At 40.9% G+C, this 13816-nt stretch overlaps 1 protein-coding gene across 5 annotated transcripts in view; it reads left to right on the forward strand.

Moving 5' to 3' along the window:
• Positions 1 to 13816, forward strand: part of LOC138764447 (phosphatidylinositol 4-phosphate 5-kinase type-1 alpha-like) — an 80721-nt gene that overhangs the window by 25952 nt on the left and 40953 nt on the right. For 4 of the 5 annotated variants that reach the window (XR_011358163.1, XM_069940372.1, XM_069940373.1 and 1 more), the window contains exons 3-4: positions 10736 to 10819; positions 11337 to 11467. Coding sequence is in view for 4 of the 5 variants with exons in the window: in XM_069940372.1 (XP_069796473.1) it covers positions 10736 to 10819; positions 11337 to 11467 (215 nt within the window). In the remaining variant the exon portion in view is untranslated. Of the gene's footprint in view, positions 1 to 10735; positions 10820 to 11336; positions 11468 to 13816 lie in introns of those variants that run through there. The other variant, XM_069940375.1, reaches the window with a different exon arrangement.

Genomic DNA, 13816 nt, shown 5'->3' on the forward strand with positions numbered 1-13816 from the left:
GGAGAGCGTTGTTCTCGATTTTGCACTTGTGCTGGCGGGCATGGACCATTCCAGCATGGTGTCAGAGGAAAGTTCTCTTTCACGAACTTCACTCCGCCCCCACCCCCCCTCACTCTCACTCCACTCTTGTTCTTGATGGTGATGCTGGTTGAACAAAATTCTGCCACCTCAGAGCTTGATGGTGGTCGAGCTGGTTCCCAAGTGAAACATTAAAATTGTTACAGAGCTGGGCAGAGAGCAATATGTCCCCAGCAGAGCAGTCAAGGGTGAAGGATGAGCCGTTGAGGACTGAGTTGAGAGATCTTGTCGCGGTCGCGTACTTATCTGCATTGGGAGCGGTATTGGCTGCCGTTGATGACCAAAGCGATGTGCGAGAGTAACGGTGTGCATGTGTGGGTTAGGTAAGCGACAGCATATGGGGGGGAATAGATCTCAACGCAGGAGGAGGAGAGTGAAAGTGTCAGAATTACCCATGTCAAGTGAGGGGAAAAAAAATCACATCTTACTCCTTACATATGCAAAAAAAAATACCACCACAGTCCGTCGTAAGCTGGAAGAAGTGGATATCCAAGAAGTTTTTAACATCAATAACAAGGCTCCAATTGACATTCACTGACCGGTGAAATGGTTCTGAATCCAGATGATCGGGATAATCGAGACCATGACTTTGTTAACACTGCAGAAAAAGTGTCTAGAGACCACATGGTGAAAATGTGCGACGGACTTATCGAAGGACTGGAGCAGCGGGCACTCACTACTGAACAAGAAATCATATCAGTTTTTAAAATCAAAGAGAGACTTCGAAGACAAAAACCATTGTTAGTGCGGCAGATGACTGGAGGAAACGTAAAAAAAGCCACCCAGCAGAATTTCTAGTAATTGGGGCTGCACTTCTGTAAGCAGAGATCAAGTTTTTTTTTCTGGTGGATACAAAACATTATTTTCATTATTCCAAAATTTGGGAAAAAAATCCAAAATTTGAAGCATTTCTGGTTCCCTGCATTTTGGATAAGGGGTTCTCGACTTCTAATTATGTGATGCTCGCTTAAATTAGGTCATTTCTGTAACTTTTATATTCGAACCCCAGTCGGTCCCTGGCGCTGTAGCAGTGTTGTGCTATCTGCCAGGCTAACTGTGCCATCCTCATAATTAATATGGGTTTCCCCAAGTTTACAGATTAAAGCCTTAGTTAATACGAATAAAGATGAAAGACTCCTACCAGGCGGGGATAGGGAGACACTTTGGGAGAGTCACCCCAGTGACGAGTAGCCTCGGCTCAGCTCTTTGCCCTGGGCGCCGCCATTTTATATACACACAACTTTATTCAAACAGCAGCTGCGAGCGGGGGTCACCCCGCTGGTGGAATGTTTGCTCCGAGCTTCTCTGAGGGGTTGTGCGTCATTTCAGAGAACATTTACTTGTACAATTTTAAACCTTGATTGAAATCTTGATTTGTGTGTTTATCTGCGTTTTGTTATGGGCCCAGAGGACCCCAAAACCCAGCAGCAAGAGAAATTCAACAAGACTAATAGTTACTTCAACAATTGGGTCAGTTTGGATTGTCGGGACAGTACTTTTAAAATTAAAATTTAAGGAAGAATAAAGAGACAAGCAGGTATACAGGTACATAATCCTTTATCTGGAACCCAGTGTGCTCTGAATTTCAGATTTTTCCAGATTTCAGAACAAAGGCCAGCTGCCCCAGATTTAAGCCCACCCGAATTGTGCTGTCGTATCCACCCCTTTCCAGTTGCGCTGGCGTCTCTCTCCCCCTTGCCCACCTGAGTCGCGCTACCGTCTCTCCCCCGCCCACCTGAGTTGCGCTTCAGTCTCTTTGTCCTCCCCCTGCCCGAGTTGCGCTGCTGTCTCTCTCCTCCCCGCCCGCCCGAGTCGCGCTGCTGCCTCTCTCTTCCCCGCCCACCTGAGTCGCGCTGCTGCCTCTCTCTTCCCCGCCCACCCTAGTCACGCTGCTGCCTCTCTTCCCCCCCGCTCGCCCAAGTCGCGCTGCCGTCTCTTCTCCCCACCCAACCTAGTTGCGCTGCCGTCTCTCTCTCTCTCTCTCTCTCTCTCTCTCTCTCTCTCTCCAAAGCTTTCCGGATTTTAGATGTCTGGATAAAGGATTATGTACCTGTATTTTGCTGGATTATTTATGAAACATTTAAAATACCAAGTACAAAAAAAAACCTAATAAAATATTTGTTCATTTCCACATCTGTGGTGCTTACAAAAGCCTTGCTAAATTTTAGAAGTTTGAGAGTTTTTGAAAAGTCTGGATTCTCGGATGGTCTGCATTTTTGGATTTCTACGATAGTGTCTGTGGTTCATAGTCCATTCAGAAACCTGATGGACAAAGGGATGAAGCTGTCTTTCTTTGACTTCAGGCTCCTGTCCCTCCTTCCCGATGGTGGCAGTGTGAAGAGGGTATGGCCAGGGTGGTGGGTGCTCTTGAGGATAGAGGCCACTTTCTTGAGACACCATTCCTTGATATAATGAAGACTGGTGCCCGTGATGGCGCTGGCTGAGTTGACAACCCTCTGTAGCCTTTTCCTGTCCTGTGCATTGGTACCTCTGTACCAGACAGCCATGCAGCCAGGCAGAATGCTTTCTGCGGTGCACCTGAATAATTTGCAAGAGACGTACCAAATGTCCTCAAACTCCTCATGAAGTCCATCTGCTGATAAGCCTTCGTCATGACTGCATTTTTTTTTAAAATTTTTTATTTTTCACACCATAAATCACATTAGCCATGATACACACTTTTTCCTTTTCACACATATACAGTGAGATTTTCTCCCCCCCACCTCCCTCCGCCCAACCCACCCCCCCCACCCCCCCCCCCCATCCATTTAAGGGATACAATCTAGGATACATTAAACCAGTCAGACAATGTTGTCACTCAACAAAAATACACCAAAAATTCTACTGAGTCCATTCTTTTCTTTCCTTCTCCTTCCATCAACTTAGGTAATGATTGTCCCCGGTAGGTTTTCGCTATTGTATTTAATGTAAGGCTCCCATATTTGTTAGAATATTTCAATATTATTTCTTACACTATATGTTATTTTTTCTAATGGAATACATTTATTCATTTCTATATACGATTGTTGTATTTTCAAATTATCTTCCAATTTCCAGGTTGACATAATACATTTTTTTGCTACGGCTAGAGCTATCTTAACAAATCTTTTTTGTGCATCCTCCAAATCAATTCCAAATTCTTTGTTTTTATGTTACTTAGGAGAAAGATCTCTGGATTCTTTGGTATATTGTTTTCTGTTATTTTATTTAATATCTGATTGAGATCTTCCCAAAATTTTTCTACTTTCTCACATGTCCAGATTGCATGAATTGTTGTTCCCATTTCTTTTTTACATCGAAAACATCTATCAGATAATGTTGGTTCCCATTTATTTAACTTTTGAGGTGTAATATATAGTCTGTGTATCCAGTTATATTGTATCATACGTAGCCTCGTATTTATTGTATTTCTCATCGTTCCAGAACATAATTTCTCCCATGTTTCCTTTTTTATCTTTATATTTAAATCTTGTTCCCATTTTTGTTTAGTTTTACCATTTGTTTCCTCATTCTCCTTTTCTTGCAGTTTAATATACATATTTGTTATAAATCTTTTGATTATCATTGTATCTGTAATCACATATTCAAGGTTACTTGCCTCTGGCAAACTCAAACTGCTTCCTAATTTATCCTTCAAGTAGGATCTCAATTGGTAATATGCCAGCGCTGTATCTTGAGTTATATTGTACTTATCTTTCATTTGTTCAAAGGATAAGAATCTATTTCCTGAAAAACAATTTTCTATTCTTTTAATCCCTTTTTTCTCCCATTCTCTAAAGGAAAGGTTATCTATTGTAAAAGGGAGTAACTTGTTTTGCGTCAATATTAGTTTTGGTCATTGATAATTTGTTTTATTTCTTTCTACATGAATCTTCTTCCAAATATTGAGTAGATGATGTAATACTGGAGAACTTCTATGTTGTACCAATTTTTCATCCCATTTATATAATATGTGTTCAGGTATCTTTTCCCCTATTTTATCTAATTCTAATCTCGTCCAGTCTGGTTTTTCCCTTGTTTGATAAAAATCTGAAAGATATCTTAATTGTGCAGCTCTATAATAATTTTAAAAGTTTGGCAGTTGTAAGCCTCCTTGTTTATACCATTCTGTTAATTTATCTAGTGCTATCCTCGGTTTCCCCCCTCTCCATAAAAATTTCCTTATTATTTTCTTCAACTCCTTGAAGAATTTTTCTGTCAGTTGTATTGGCAATGCCTGAAATAAGTATAATATCCTTGGAAAAATGTTCATTTTAATACAGTTTATCCTTCCTATTAGTGTTAGTGGCAAATCTTTCCAATGCTCTAAATCGTCCTGTAATTTTTTCATTAGTGGATAATAATTGAGTTTATATAGTTGGACAAGATTTTTTTTTATTTGTACACCTAGGTATCTTATTGCCTGCATTTGCCATCTAAATGGAGATTCCTTCTTAAATTTTGAGAAATCCGCATTATTCATAGGCATTGCTTCACTTTTATTTACGTTTATCTTGTAACCCGACACTTCTCCATATTCCTTCAATTTCTTATATAATTCTTTTATTGATAGTTCTGGTTCTGTTAAGTACACTATAACATCATCCGCAAATAGACTGATTTTATATTCCTTGTCTTTTATTTTTATTCCTTTTATATTATTATCTATTCTTATCAATTCTGCTAGTGGTTCTAGAGCTAACGCAAACAATAAAGGTGATAGTGGGCATCCCTGCCGTGTTGACCTGCTTAAGTTAAATTGCTTTGATACATGTCCATTTACTGTCACTTTCGCTAACGGTCCCTTATATAATGCTTTAATCTAATTAATATACTTCTCCGGTAAACTGAATTTTTGCAATACTTTGAACAAATAATTCCATTCTACTCTGTCAAAGGCCTTCTCTGCGTCTAAAGCAACTGCTACTGTAGGTGCTTTATTTCCTTCTACTGCATGAATTAAGTTAATAAATTTACAAATATTGTCTGTTGTGCGTCTTTTTTTGATAAATCCAGTTTGGTCTAAATTTACCATTTTCGGTACATGCTCTGCTAATCTGTTTGCTAATAGTTTAGCTATTATCTTATAATCTGTGTTTAGTAAAGATATTGGTCTATATGGCGCTGGTGAGAGTGGATCTTTCTCTTGCTTTAGTATTACTGTAATTATTGCTGTTTTACATGAATCTGGTAAGCTTTGTGTTTCATCAATCTGGTTGATTACATCCAGGAGGGGCGGAATTAATAAGTCTTTAAATGTTTTGTAGAATTCTATTGGGAATCCATCCTCTCCTGGTGTCTTATTATTTGGTAATTTTTTTATTATCTCTTGTATTTCTACTATTCCAAATGGTTCTGTTAATTTATTTTGTTCCTCTATTTGTAGTTTTGGTAGTTCAATTTTAGTCAGAAATTCATCTATTTTCCCTTCTTTCCTTTCGTTTTCAGTTCGGTATAATTGTTCATAGAATTCTCTAAAGTTTTCCTTAATTTCTTTTGGATTATATGTAATTTGTTTGTCTTTTTTCCTTGATGCCAATACCATTTTCTTAGCTTGTTCTGTCTTAAGCTGCCATGCTCGGATTTTGTGCGTTTTTTCACCCAGTTCATAATATTTCTGTTTTGTCTTCATTATGTTCTTCTCCACCTTATATGTTTGTAGTGTTTCATATTTTATTTTTTTATCCGCCAATTCTCTTCTTTTAGTTGTATCTTCCTTCATTGCTAATTTTTTTTCTATATTTACTATTTCCCTTTCCAACTGCTCTGTTTCCCTTCCTTCTTCATCTTGGTTACATAACTTATTATTTGCCCTCTAATGAATGCTTTCATTGCATCCCATAGTATAAACTTATCTTCCACTGATTCCGTATTTATTTCAAAGTACATTTTAATTTGTCTTTCAATTAATTCTCTAAAATCCTGCCTTTTAAGTAACATGGGGTTTAATCTCCATCTATACATTCTTGGAGGGATGTCCTCTAGCTTTACTGTCAATATTAAGGGTGAATGGTCCGATAGTATTCTAGCTTTATATTTTGTTTTTCTTACTCTATCTTGCATACTAGCTGATAACAAAAATAGGTCTATTCTTGAGTATGTTTTATGTCTAGCCGAGTAATATTAATATTTCTTTTCTTTTGGGTGTTGTTTCCTCCATATATCCAAAAGTTGCATTTCTTCCATTGATTTAATTATAAATTTGGTTACTTTGTTCTTTCTGTTAATTTTTTTCCCAGTTTTATCCATATTTGAATCCAAATTCAGGTTGAAATCCCCTCTTATTAATATGTTCCCTTGCGTATTTGCTACCTTCAAAAAGATATCTTGCATAAACTTTTGATCTTCTTCGTTAGGTGAATATACATTGAGTAGATTCCAAAACTCCGAATATATCTGACATTTTATCATTACATATCTCCCTGCTGGATCTATTATTTCCTCTTCTATTTTAAATGGCACATTTTTACTAATTAATATAGCCACTCCTCTTGCTTTTGAATTATACGATGCTGCTGTTACATGTCCTACCCAATCTCTCTTTAATTTCTTGTGCTCCAATTCAGTTAAGTGTGTTTCTTGCACAAATGCTATATCAATTTTTTCTTTTTTCAGTAAATTTAGCAGTTTCTTCCTTTTAATTTGGTTATGTATTCCATTAATATTTAAAGTCATATAATTCAACGTAGCCATTTTATACTTTGTTTATCTTCCCTTTCCGTTTTTCCATCATTACCTTTCCTCCTTTTCCATTTCTGTTTTCTTATTTTAAACCCTTCATAAGACAACATTCCTAAAACATCAAACATTTTCCTTATTCTCCTATTTAAAACTTCTTTAGCCCCAATCTCCCCTTCCCCTCCTGAGTTGTCCTTTATCCCTTGTCGGACAACCACATCTCCCCTCTCCATTTGGGTTTGCGAATTCACTCGCAAGTGTCAGCTGATTTTGCAGTGACCGCAACTCCTCCCCACCCAGCCCCCCCCAGAAAAGATTTCACTTTTCATATGTAACAAAGGTCACTCTTTTAGTTCCCTCCTTATTCCCTCTATTCCATTTCCTTCCCTTATTAATTCTTGTCTATACTATCTATATTTTCCTCTAAATACGGATACATTCACGTATGCACATTATACATATACACATTTATACCTCTTTACCCACATACATATAAATCGTGGTAATTTTTACTCTCATTACATGTCTTCATCCCTCAGTCTATTTTGTAATTGTTCTGCAAATTTTCGTGCTTCTTCTGGATCCGAGAATAGTCTGTTTTGTTGTCCTGGAATAAATATTTTCAATACCGCTGGATGCTTTAGTATAAATTTATACCCTTTCTTCCATAAAATCGCCTTTGCTGTATTGAACTCCTTTCTCTTCTTTAGGAGTTCAAAACTTATATCTGGATAAATGAAGATTTTTTGTCCTTTGTACTCCAGTGGCTTGTTGCCCTCTCTTACTTTTTCCATTGTCTTCTCCAGTACCTTTTCTCTTGTAGTATATCTTAGGAATTTTACTAAAATAGATCTTGGTTTTTGTTGTGGTTGTGGTTTAAAGGCCAATGCTCTATGTGCCCTTTCTATTTCCATTTCTTGCTGTAGTTCTGGACATCCTAGGATCCTGGGGATCCAATCTTTTATAAACTCTCTCATATTCTTGCCTTCTTCATCTTCCTTAAGGCCCACTATCTTTATGTTATTTCTTCTGTTATAATTTTCCATTATATCTATTTTCTGAGCTAACAGTTCTTGTGTCTCTATAACTTTTTTATTAGATTCCTCTAATTTCTTTTGTAAGTTCTCTACCTCCATTTCTACTGCTGCTTCTCGTTCTTGCACCTTGTCCATTCTTTTTCCCATTTCTGTTAAGGTCATATCTATTTTATTCATTTTCTCTTCTGTGTTGTTTATTCTTCTTCTTAAATCATTAAATTCCTGTGTTTGCCATTCTTTAAATGACTCCATGTATCCTTTAATAAGAGAAAGTACAACCTTTATCTTGCCTTTCCCTTCTTCTTCTATTTCACTGTACTCTTCCTCTTCCTCTTCTTCTTCCTCTGGGTTGGCCATCTGTTGTTTCTTTGTTGCCCTTTTCTTCTCTTCTTTCTTGTTTTCATTGTCTTCTATGTTCTCTTCTTGCTGCAGGTGTTCTGCAGCTGTCGTTGCCGGCTGTGGAGATCTACTCCCCAGCTGGTCACCCCTCCCGTCGGTGTGTTTTTTTTCATGCGCAGTTGCGCACTTTTACTCGGCTCAACGAGCCATTTTTGTAGTCCACTTTCTACCGACCTGAGGGAGCGGGTTTCTCTCTCCACCGCGGGCCTCTTCGAACAGGTAAGGCCTTCTCCTTCTTCCTCCGTTGTCTTCTCTTCCTCTCTTCTTATCGTTGATTTCGATTTTTCTTTTTTTGTCGCCATCTTCTTTCCACCTTTATACTCACTTTTCTTTAACTTTTATTTCTGTGCCTTTATGTTTTCCTTTGTTTTTTTTTTGACTTTTCTGGAGAGGGCTGGAGTTCACCGTCCGTCCACTACTCCATCACGTGACTCCCTCCTCCGTCATGACTGCATTGATGTGGGGTTCCCAGGATCGATCTTCAGAGATATTGATGCCCAGGAATTTAAAGTTCTTTACCCTTTCCACTACTGACTCCTTGATAAGGACTGGTTCATGTTCTCCTGATTTCCCCCTCCTGAAATCTACAATAATTTCCTTAGTTTTTCTAATGTTGAGTACAAGGTTGTTGTTGTGACACCACTCAACCAGCTGATCTGTCTCCCTCCTGTACGCTTCCTCATTGCAGTATGGTCATTGGAAACTTTGTAGATGGAATTTGAATTGTGCCTGGCCACACAGTCATGGGGATAGAGCAGTGGGCTAAGCATGCATCCTTGAGGTGAAGCTGTGTTGATCATCAGTAGCCGTTTTCACACCGCAGGGGAGTGGTGACCCAATTTTGTCCCAGTGAAATTCCCGGGAATTCAGGACCTCCTGCACCTTTCACACCACGGTCCAAATTTCCAGGAATTTGCAATCCCCGGCAATTTAGGAGGGGTCCCGCCCCCAACTGATGATGTGTTATGCATTCAAAGGAGTAAGTAAGTGTCCTCTCACCCGCCCCCCGGTGCTTCGGCACGCCATGATGGTGGCACATTGCAGGGTGAATGGTCAACCTCGTTTCCCATAATCCATCACACACCTGGAACCACTCCGGAGATCCAGCTGCACGAGGGGTTATGGTTAGCGAGGATAGCCATTCATCCTGCATTGTTCTGCTGTTGTCAGGAGGTATGCATCTTTTGATTGCCTACGTGACGCAGCACGCAAATGCTGACATTGCGAGGCTTACCCTGCTCGGCCATTTGCCTTTACGCCTTTCAGGGAGAGGGTGGCCCAAGGAAAATTTCCAGGGGCCGCGACCCCTTTTAAAATTCCCGGGCTGACCTTTTCACACTGCAATGTTCCCGGGAAAATTACCCAAGAATCTTCATGTTACCCTGACGTCCAGTGAAGAGGAGGCATTGTTTCCGATTGGTACTGACTGTGGTCTTCCAGTGAAGAAGTCAAGGATCCAGTTGCAGAGGGAAGTGCAGTGGCCCAGGTTTTTAAGCTTGCTGACCAGTACTGAGGAGATGATATTGTTGAAGATTGAGCTGTAGTTGATGCAGTTGTACGTGTTGTCTTGGCAGACGGGCTGAGTGGAGAGCCAATGAGATTGTGTCTGCTGTGAAGCAATTGTGGCGGTAAACAAATTGCAGTGGGTCCAGATTTTTACTTGGGTGCGAGTTAATTCTAGCCATGACCAACCTCCATGCAGTTGTCATAACATACTGAAGCTTGCGGGCATGAAAAATTCTAATTCCCTGAAAGTGGCGTCATGTCGATAGGGTTGTAAAGAGAGCTTTTGGCATAATAGCCTTTATAAATCAAAGGAGTTGGGATGTAAAGTTGTTTAAGACATTGATGAGACCAAATTTGCAGAATTGTATGCAGTTTTGGTCACCTAACTACAAGAAAGATATCAATAACATTGAAAAAGTGCAGAGAAGATTTACTGGGATGTTGCCCGGACTTCAGGAACCAAGTTACAGTGAAAGGTTAAACAGGTTAGGACTTTATTCCCTGGAGTGAGGAAGACTGAGGGGAGATTTGTTAGAGGTATTTAAAATTATGAGGGGGACAGACAGAGTAAATGTAGGTCGGCTTTTCCCACTGAGGGTGGGTGAGATACAAACCAGAGGACATGGGTTAAAGGTGAAAGGGGAAAATTTTAGAGCAGTGCTTCTCGACCTTTTTCTTTCCACTCACATTCCACCTTAAGTAATCCCTTATAGTCTATGGTTAGTAAGGAATTGCTCTGTGGTTAGTGAGGGATTACTTAAGATGGTACGTGAGTGGAAATAAAAAGTTTGAGAACCTCTGTTTCGGGGAAAATTTGTGGGAACGTCTTCACACAGAGAGCAGTGGGAGTGTGGAATGAGCTGAAGTGGAGAACGCGGGCTCAGTTTTAACAGAATTTGGACGCCTACATGGATAGGTGTGGTATGGACTGGGTGCAGGTCACTGGCTCGAAACAGAATATTAGTTTGGCACAGATAAGAAGGGCCTGTTCCTATGCTGTCATGTTCTATGGTTCTAAGTTCCTTCCTGGGGTAACCAGTTCCTTGTCCTGTTTGCAGATGGCTGGCTCTTCCCACAGCATGACGTTGAAAAAGATAGGTCACCGAAGAGTGGATTCGACTGGTGAAACTACTTACAAGAAGGTGAGGGGAAGACCCACTGGTAATATTTCTCGTCACCTCTCTGACTCCAGCAAGATCCATTCCCCGTTCCAACACAATTTTGAGCCTCTGTTTCCTTGGGGTGGGGGGGGAGTCAGTGACATTATTGCCTTTCCTTTGTGTTGCCCTTTGCTCACCTCGGCAACTTGTGGAGTTGGGTGTTTGAAGTCCTGGCTTTTTGTACATTTTTTTGGGTTCTGGACATCACTAACCCAAGTCAACCTTCGTTCCCCCAGTTTGAATGACTGGTGGAGAGTGACCATCTTAAGTATCAGTAGTGCAAGTGGTGAAGGTGCTGGGAAGGGAGTTCCACGATTTGATGACGACGAAGTACGGCCTTTCCGAGGTGCGATCGCGTGCATTTTGGGGTGGGATTGCAATGCAGCTGCAGCTCCCCGTCGCTTGGTGGCGGAGGTCGCAGTCTGTCTTTTGCGGATGGTGGATAGATCGCTGAACTTGTGCCTCCTTTCCTGCACTTCTGTGTTTGCATCTTGTTCAGACCACCTCCTCTGCCCTCAGAGGTGCAATCCAGCTGGGGATCACGCACACAGTGGGGAGCCTCAGCACCAAGCCCGAGCGGGATGTCCTGATGCAGGACTTCTACGTGGTGGAGAGCATCTTCTTCCCAGGGTAAGACTTGATTTGCTAATTCAGTCGTCCTTCCTACTTACTCATGTTTGTCAACGTTTAACTACTGTGTATACTTGTGCATTCGTCAAATTTTTTTTTAAGGGGCCACATTTTCAGGCCAATAAAGAGGGGGGTCAACTTTTACATGGGTCAAATGTTTGACCTCAAGTACCTTTGCACAAAAATGTGTAAACAAATCATTGAGAAAGTTGCAATTGCCTTGTTTAAGATTCTGACTTGGTTAAGCCTTGAATAAACAGAAATAGTTTGATCTGAATCCAGTCTTGTGCAGAGATAAAGCAAAGGGGTTTGATTTTTTTTAAAAAGGGCAGATTTAACCACTGAGCCACTGCAAGAATTGAGATGAACCTAATCAGACCTGCCTTAGAGGAGATCGGACCACCTCAAAATTCTTTCCCCTCAGTCCCACTTAAGCACAATAAAGTTACGTCATTTCAATGTACACATCACTGACTGTGAATGCTACCAGACTGGGATGAATTTCTGGCCGTTATTCTTATCAAAACAGGGCTTTCCTTCTGAGGAGGAAGACTCGCAAACAAACAGGATAGAAAATGCGGGGAAAGCAGTCAGATTTTTCTGAAAAAAAATAGGATAAGGTGATCAACATATTTTCCCCTGATAAAGCTAAGAGGGGTAGTGAGTTTCAAAGGGGATCAGAGGGGTGAGATTTTGCGTAAATGCACAGAATTGTGCGTGGATGCAAGAAAGTTATAGGTGTGAGATAGGGAAGGACAACATTGTGGGCTGAAGGGCCTATTCTGTGCTGCAATGGTCCATGTTCTAGTGGCATCATTCAAGGCATTGGGAGTTCGGATGGACGGGCGGCTGGGGTGTGGGGAACTGGGATGGGCAGATGGCCAGGTCTGCGGTTGGGAGCTCGGATGGGCGGACAGCCAGGTGTCGGGAATTCGGATGGGAGGGCTGTTGGGCCGTTGGAAGCTCGGATGGGCGCGCTTTACATGGGTCATGCAAAATTACCTGATTTTTGAGCCAAAAATGGGGGAGGGGTCGTCTATTACACAGTATGGATGATTGCACGATTATATACAATACTTACCGTGGCAGTGAGACTGCTGAACTCAAACCGACCTTCTAACTCTCTACTAATTATTTAATTTTTTATACTGCAAAATCCCAGGTTTCAGGCGCCTTGTGCATTGCAGATGCCAGATACGTAAATTTTCTACTTTGCCTGAGACTCTTCCAATGCCTACTAATACACCTGCATTAAGAATAAACAGTTTAAAAGACAAAACTGCAAAATGTAAATTAATTTGAACAAAATCAGTATTGTAGTCCTTAATTATGTAAAGTTCACTTTAATCAGGTAATTCCCGTAACTTACAAAATTTAAATTTGATTCCCCAGTCGCTGGCGCAGCTTTGCGCTAATCGCTACCATAACTGCTGCCAGGTTTACAGATAAAGCCTTACTAATATACTTAATATATTGATAAAGACTCTGACTAGGCAGGGATAGGGAGACACTTTGGGAGAGTCGCCCCTTTCTACTGCTGACCCCTCCACCCTTTCACTGCTGACACCACCTCCCCCCCCCTCCCCCAAATGAGGACTGGTAGATATTCTCTTGAAGTCCACAATCGATTCCTTAGTTTTGGTAATATTGACATTGTTACCATCAGGAAGGAGGTACAGGAACCTAAAGACCATATAAACCATATAGTAATTGCAGCACAGAAACAGGTTAGTTCAGCCCTTCTAGCCCATGCAGAACACCTTCTCCCACCTTATCCCATTGACCCACACTCGGACCATAACCCTCTACACCTCTCTCGTCCATAAACATCCAACTTTTCCTTAAATATTAAAATCAAACCAGCATCTGCCACCTTGGCCGGAAGCTCCTTCTACACTCCCACCGCCACCCTCTGAGTGAAGAAATTCCCCCTCATGTTTCCCCTAAACTTTTCCCCTCGTCAATCTCAATCCATGTCCTCTTGTTTGAACCTCCCCCACTCTCAATGGAAAAGAGCACATTGACTCTATCTGTCCCCCTTGTAATTTTAAATACCTCTATCAAACCATCCCTCAATCTTCTATGCTCCAGGGAATAAAGTCCCATCCTGCTCAACCTTTCCATGTAACTGAAACCCTGGCAACGTTCTTGTAAACCTCCTCTGCTCTCTCTCTCTCGCTCTCTCTCTCTCTCTCTCTCTCCTGTTTATATCCTTCCTCTAATTCGGTGACCAAAGCTGCACACAATATTCCAAATTTGGCCTCACCAATGCCTTATCCAACATGACATCCCAACTCCTGTACTCAATACTCTGATTTATGAACGCCAACATACCAAATGCTTTCTTCA

This window comes from Narcine bancroftii, chromosome 5 (genome assembly GCF_036971445.1).
Source record: "Narcine bancroftii isolate sNarBan1 chromosome 5, sNarBan1.hap1, whole genome shotgun sequence".
NCBI lineage: Eukaryota > Metazoa > Chordata > Chondrichthyes > Torpediniformes > Narcinidae > Narcine > Narcine bancroftii.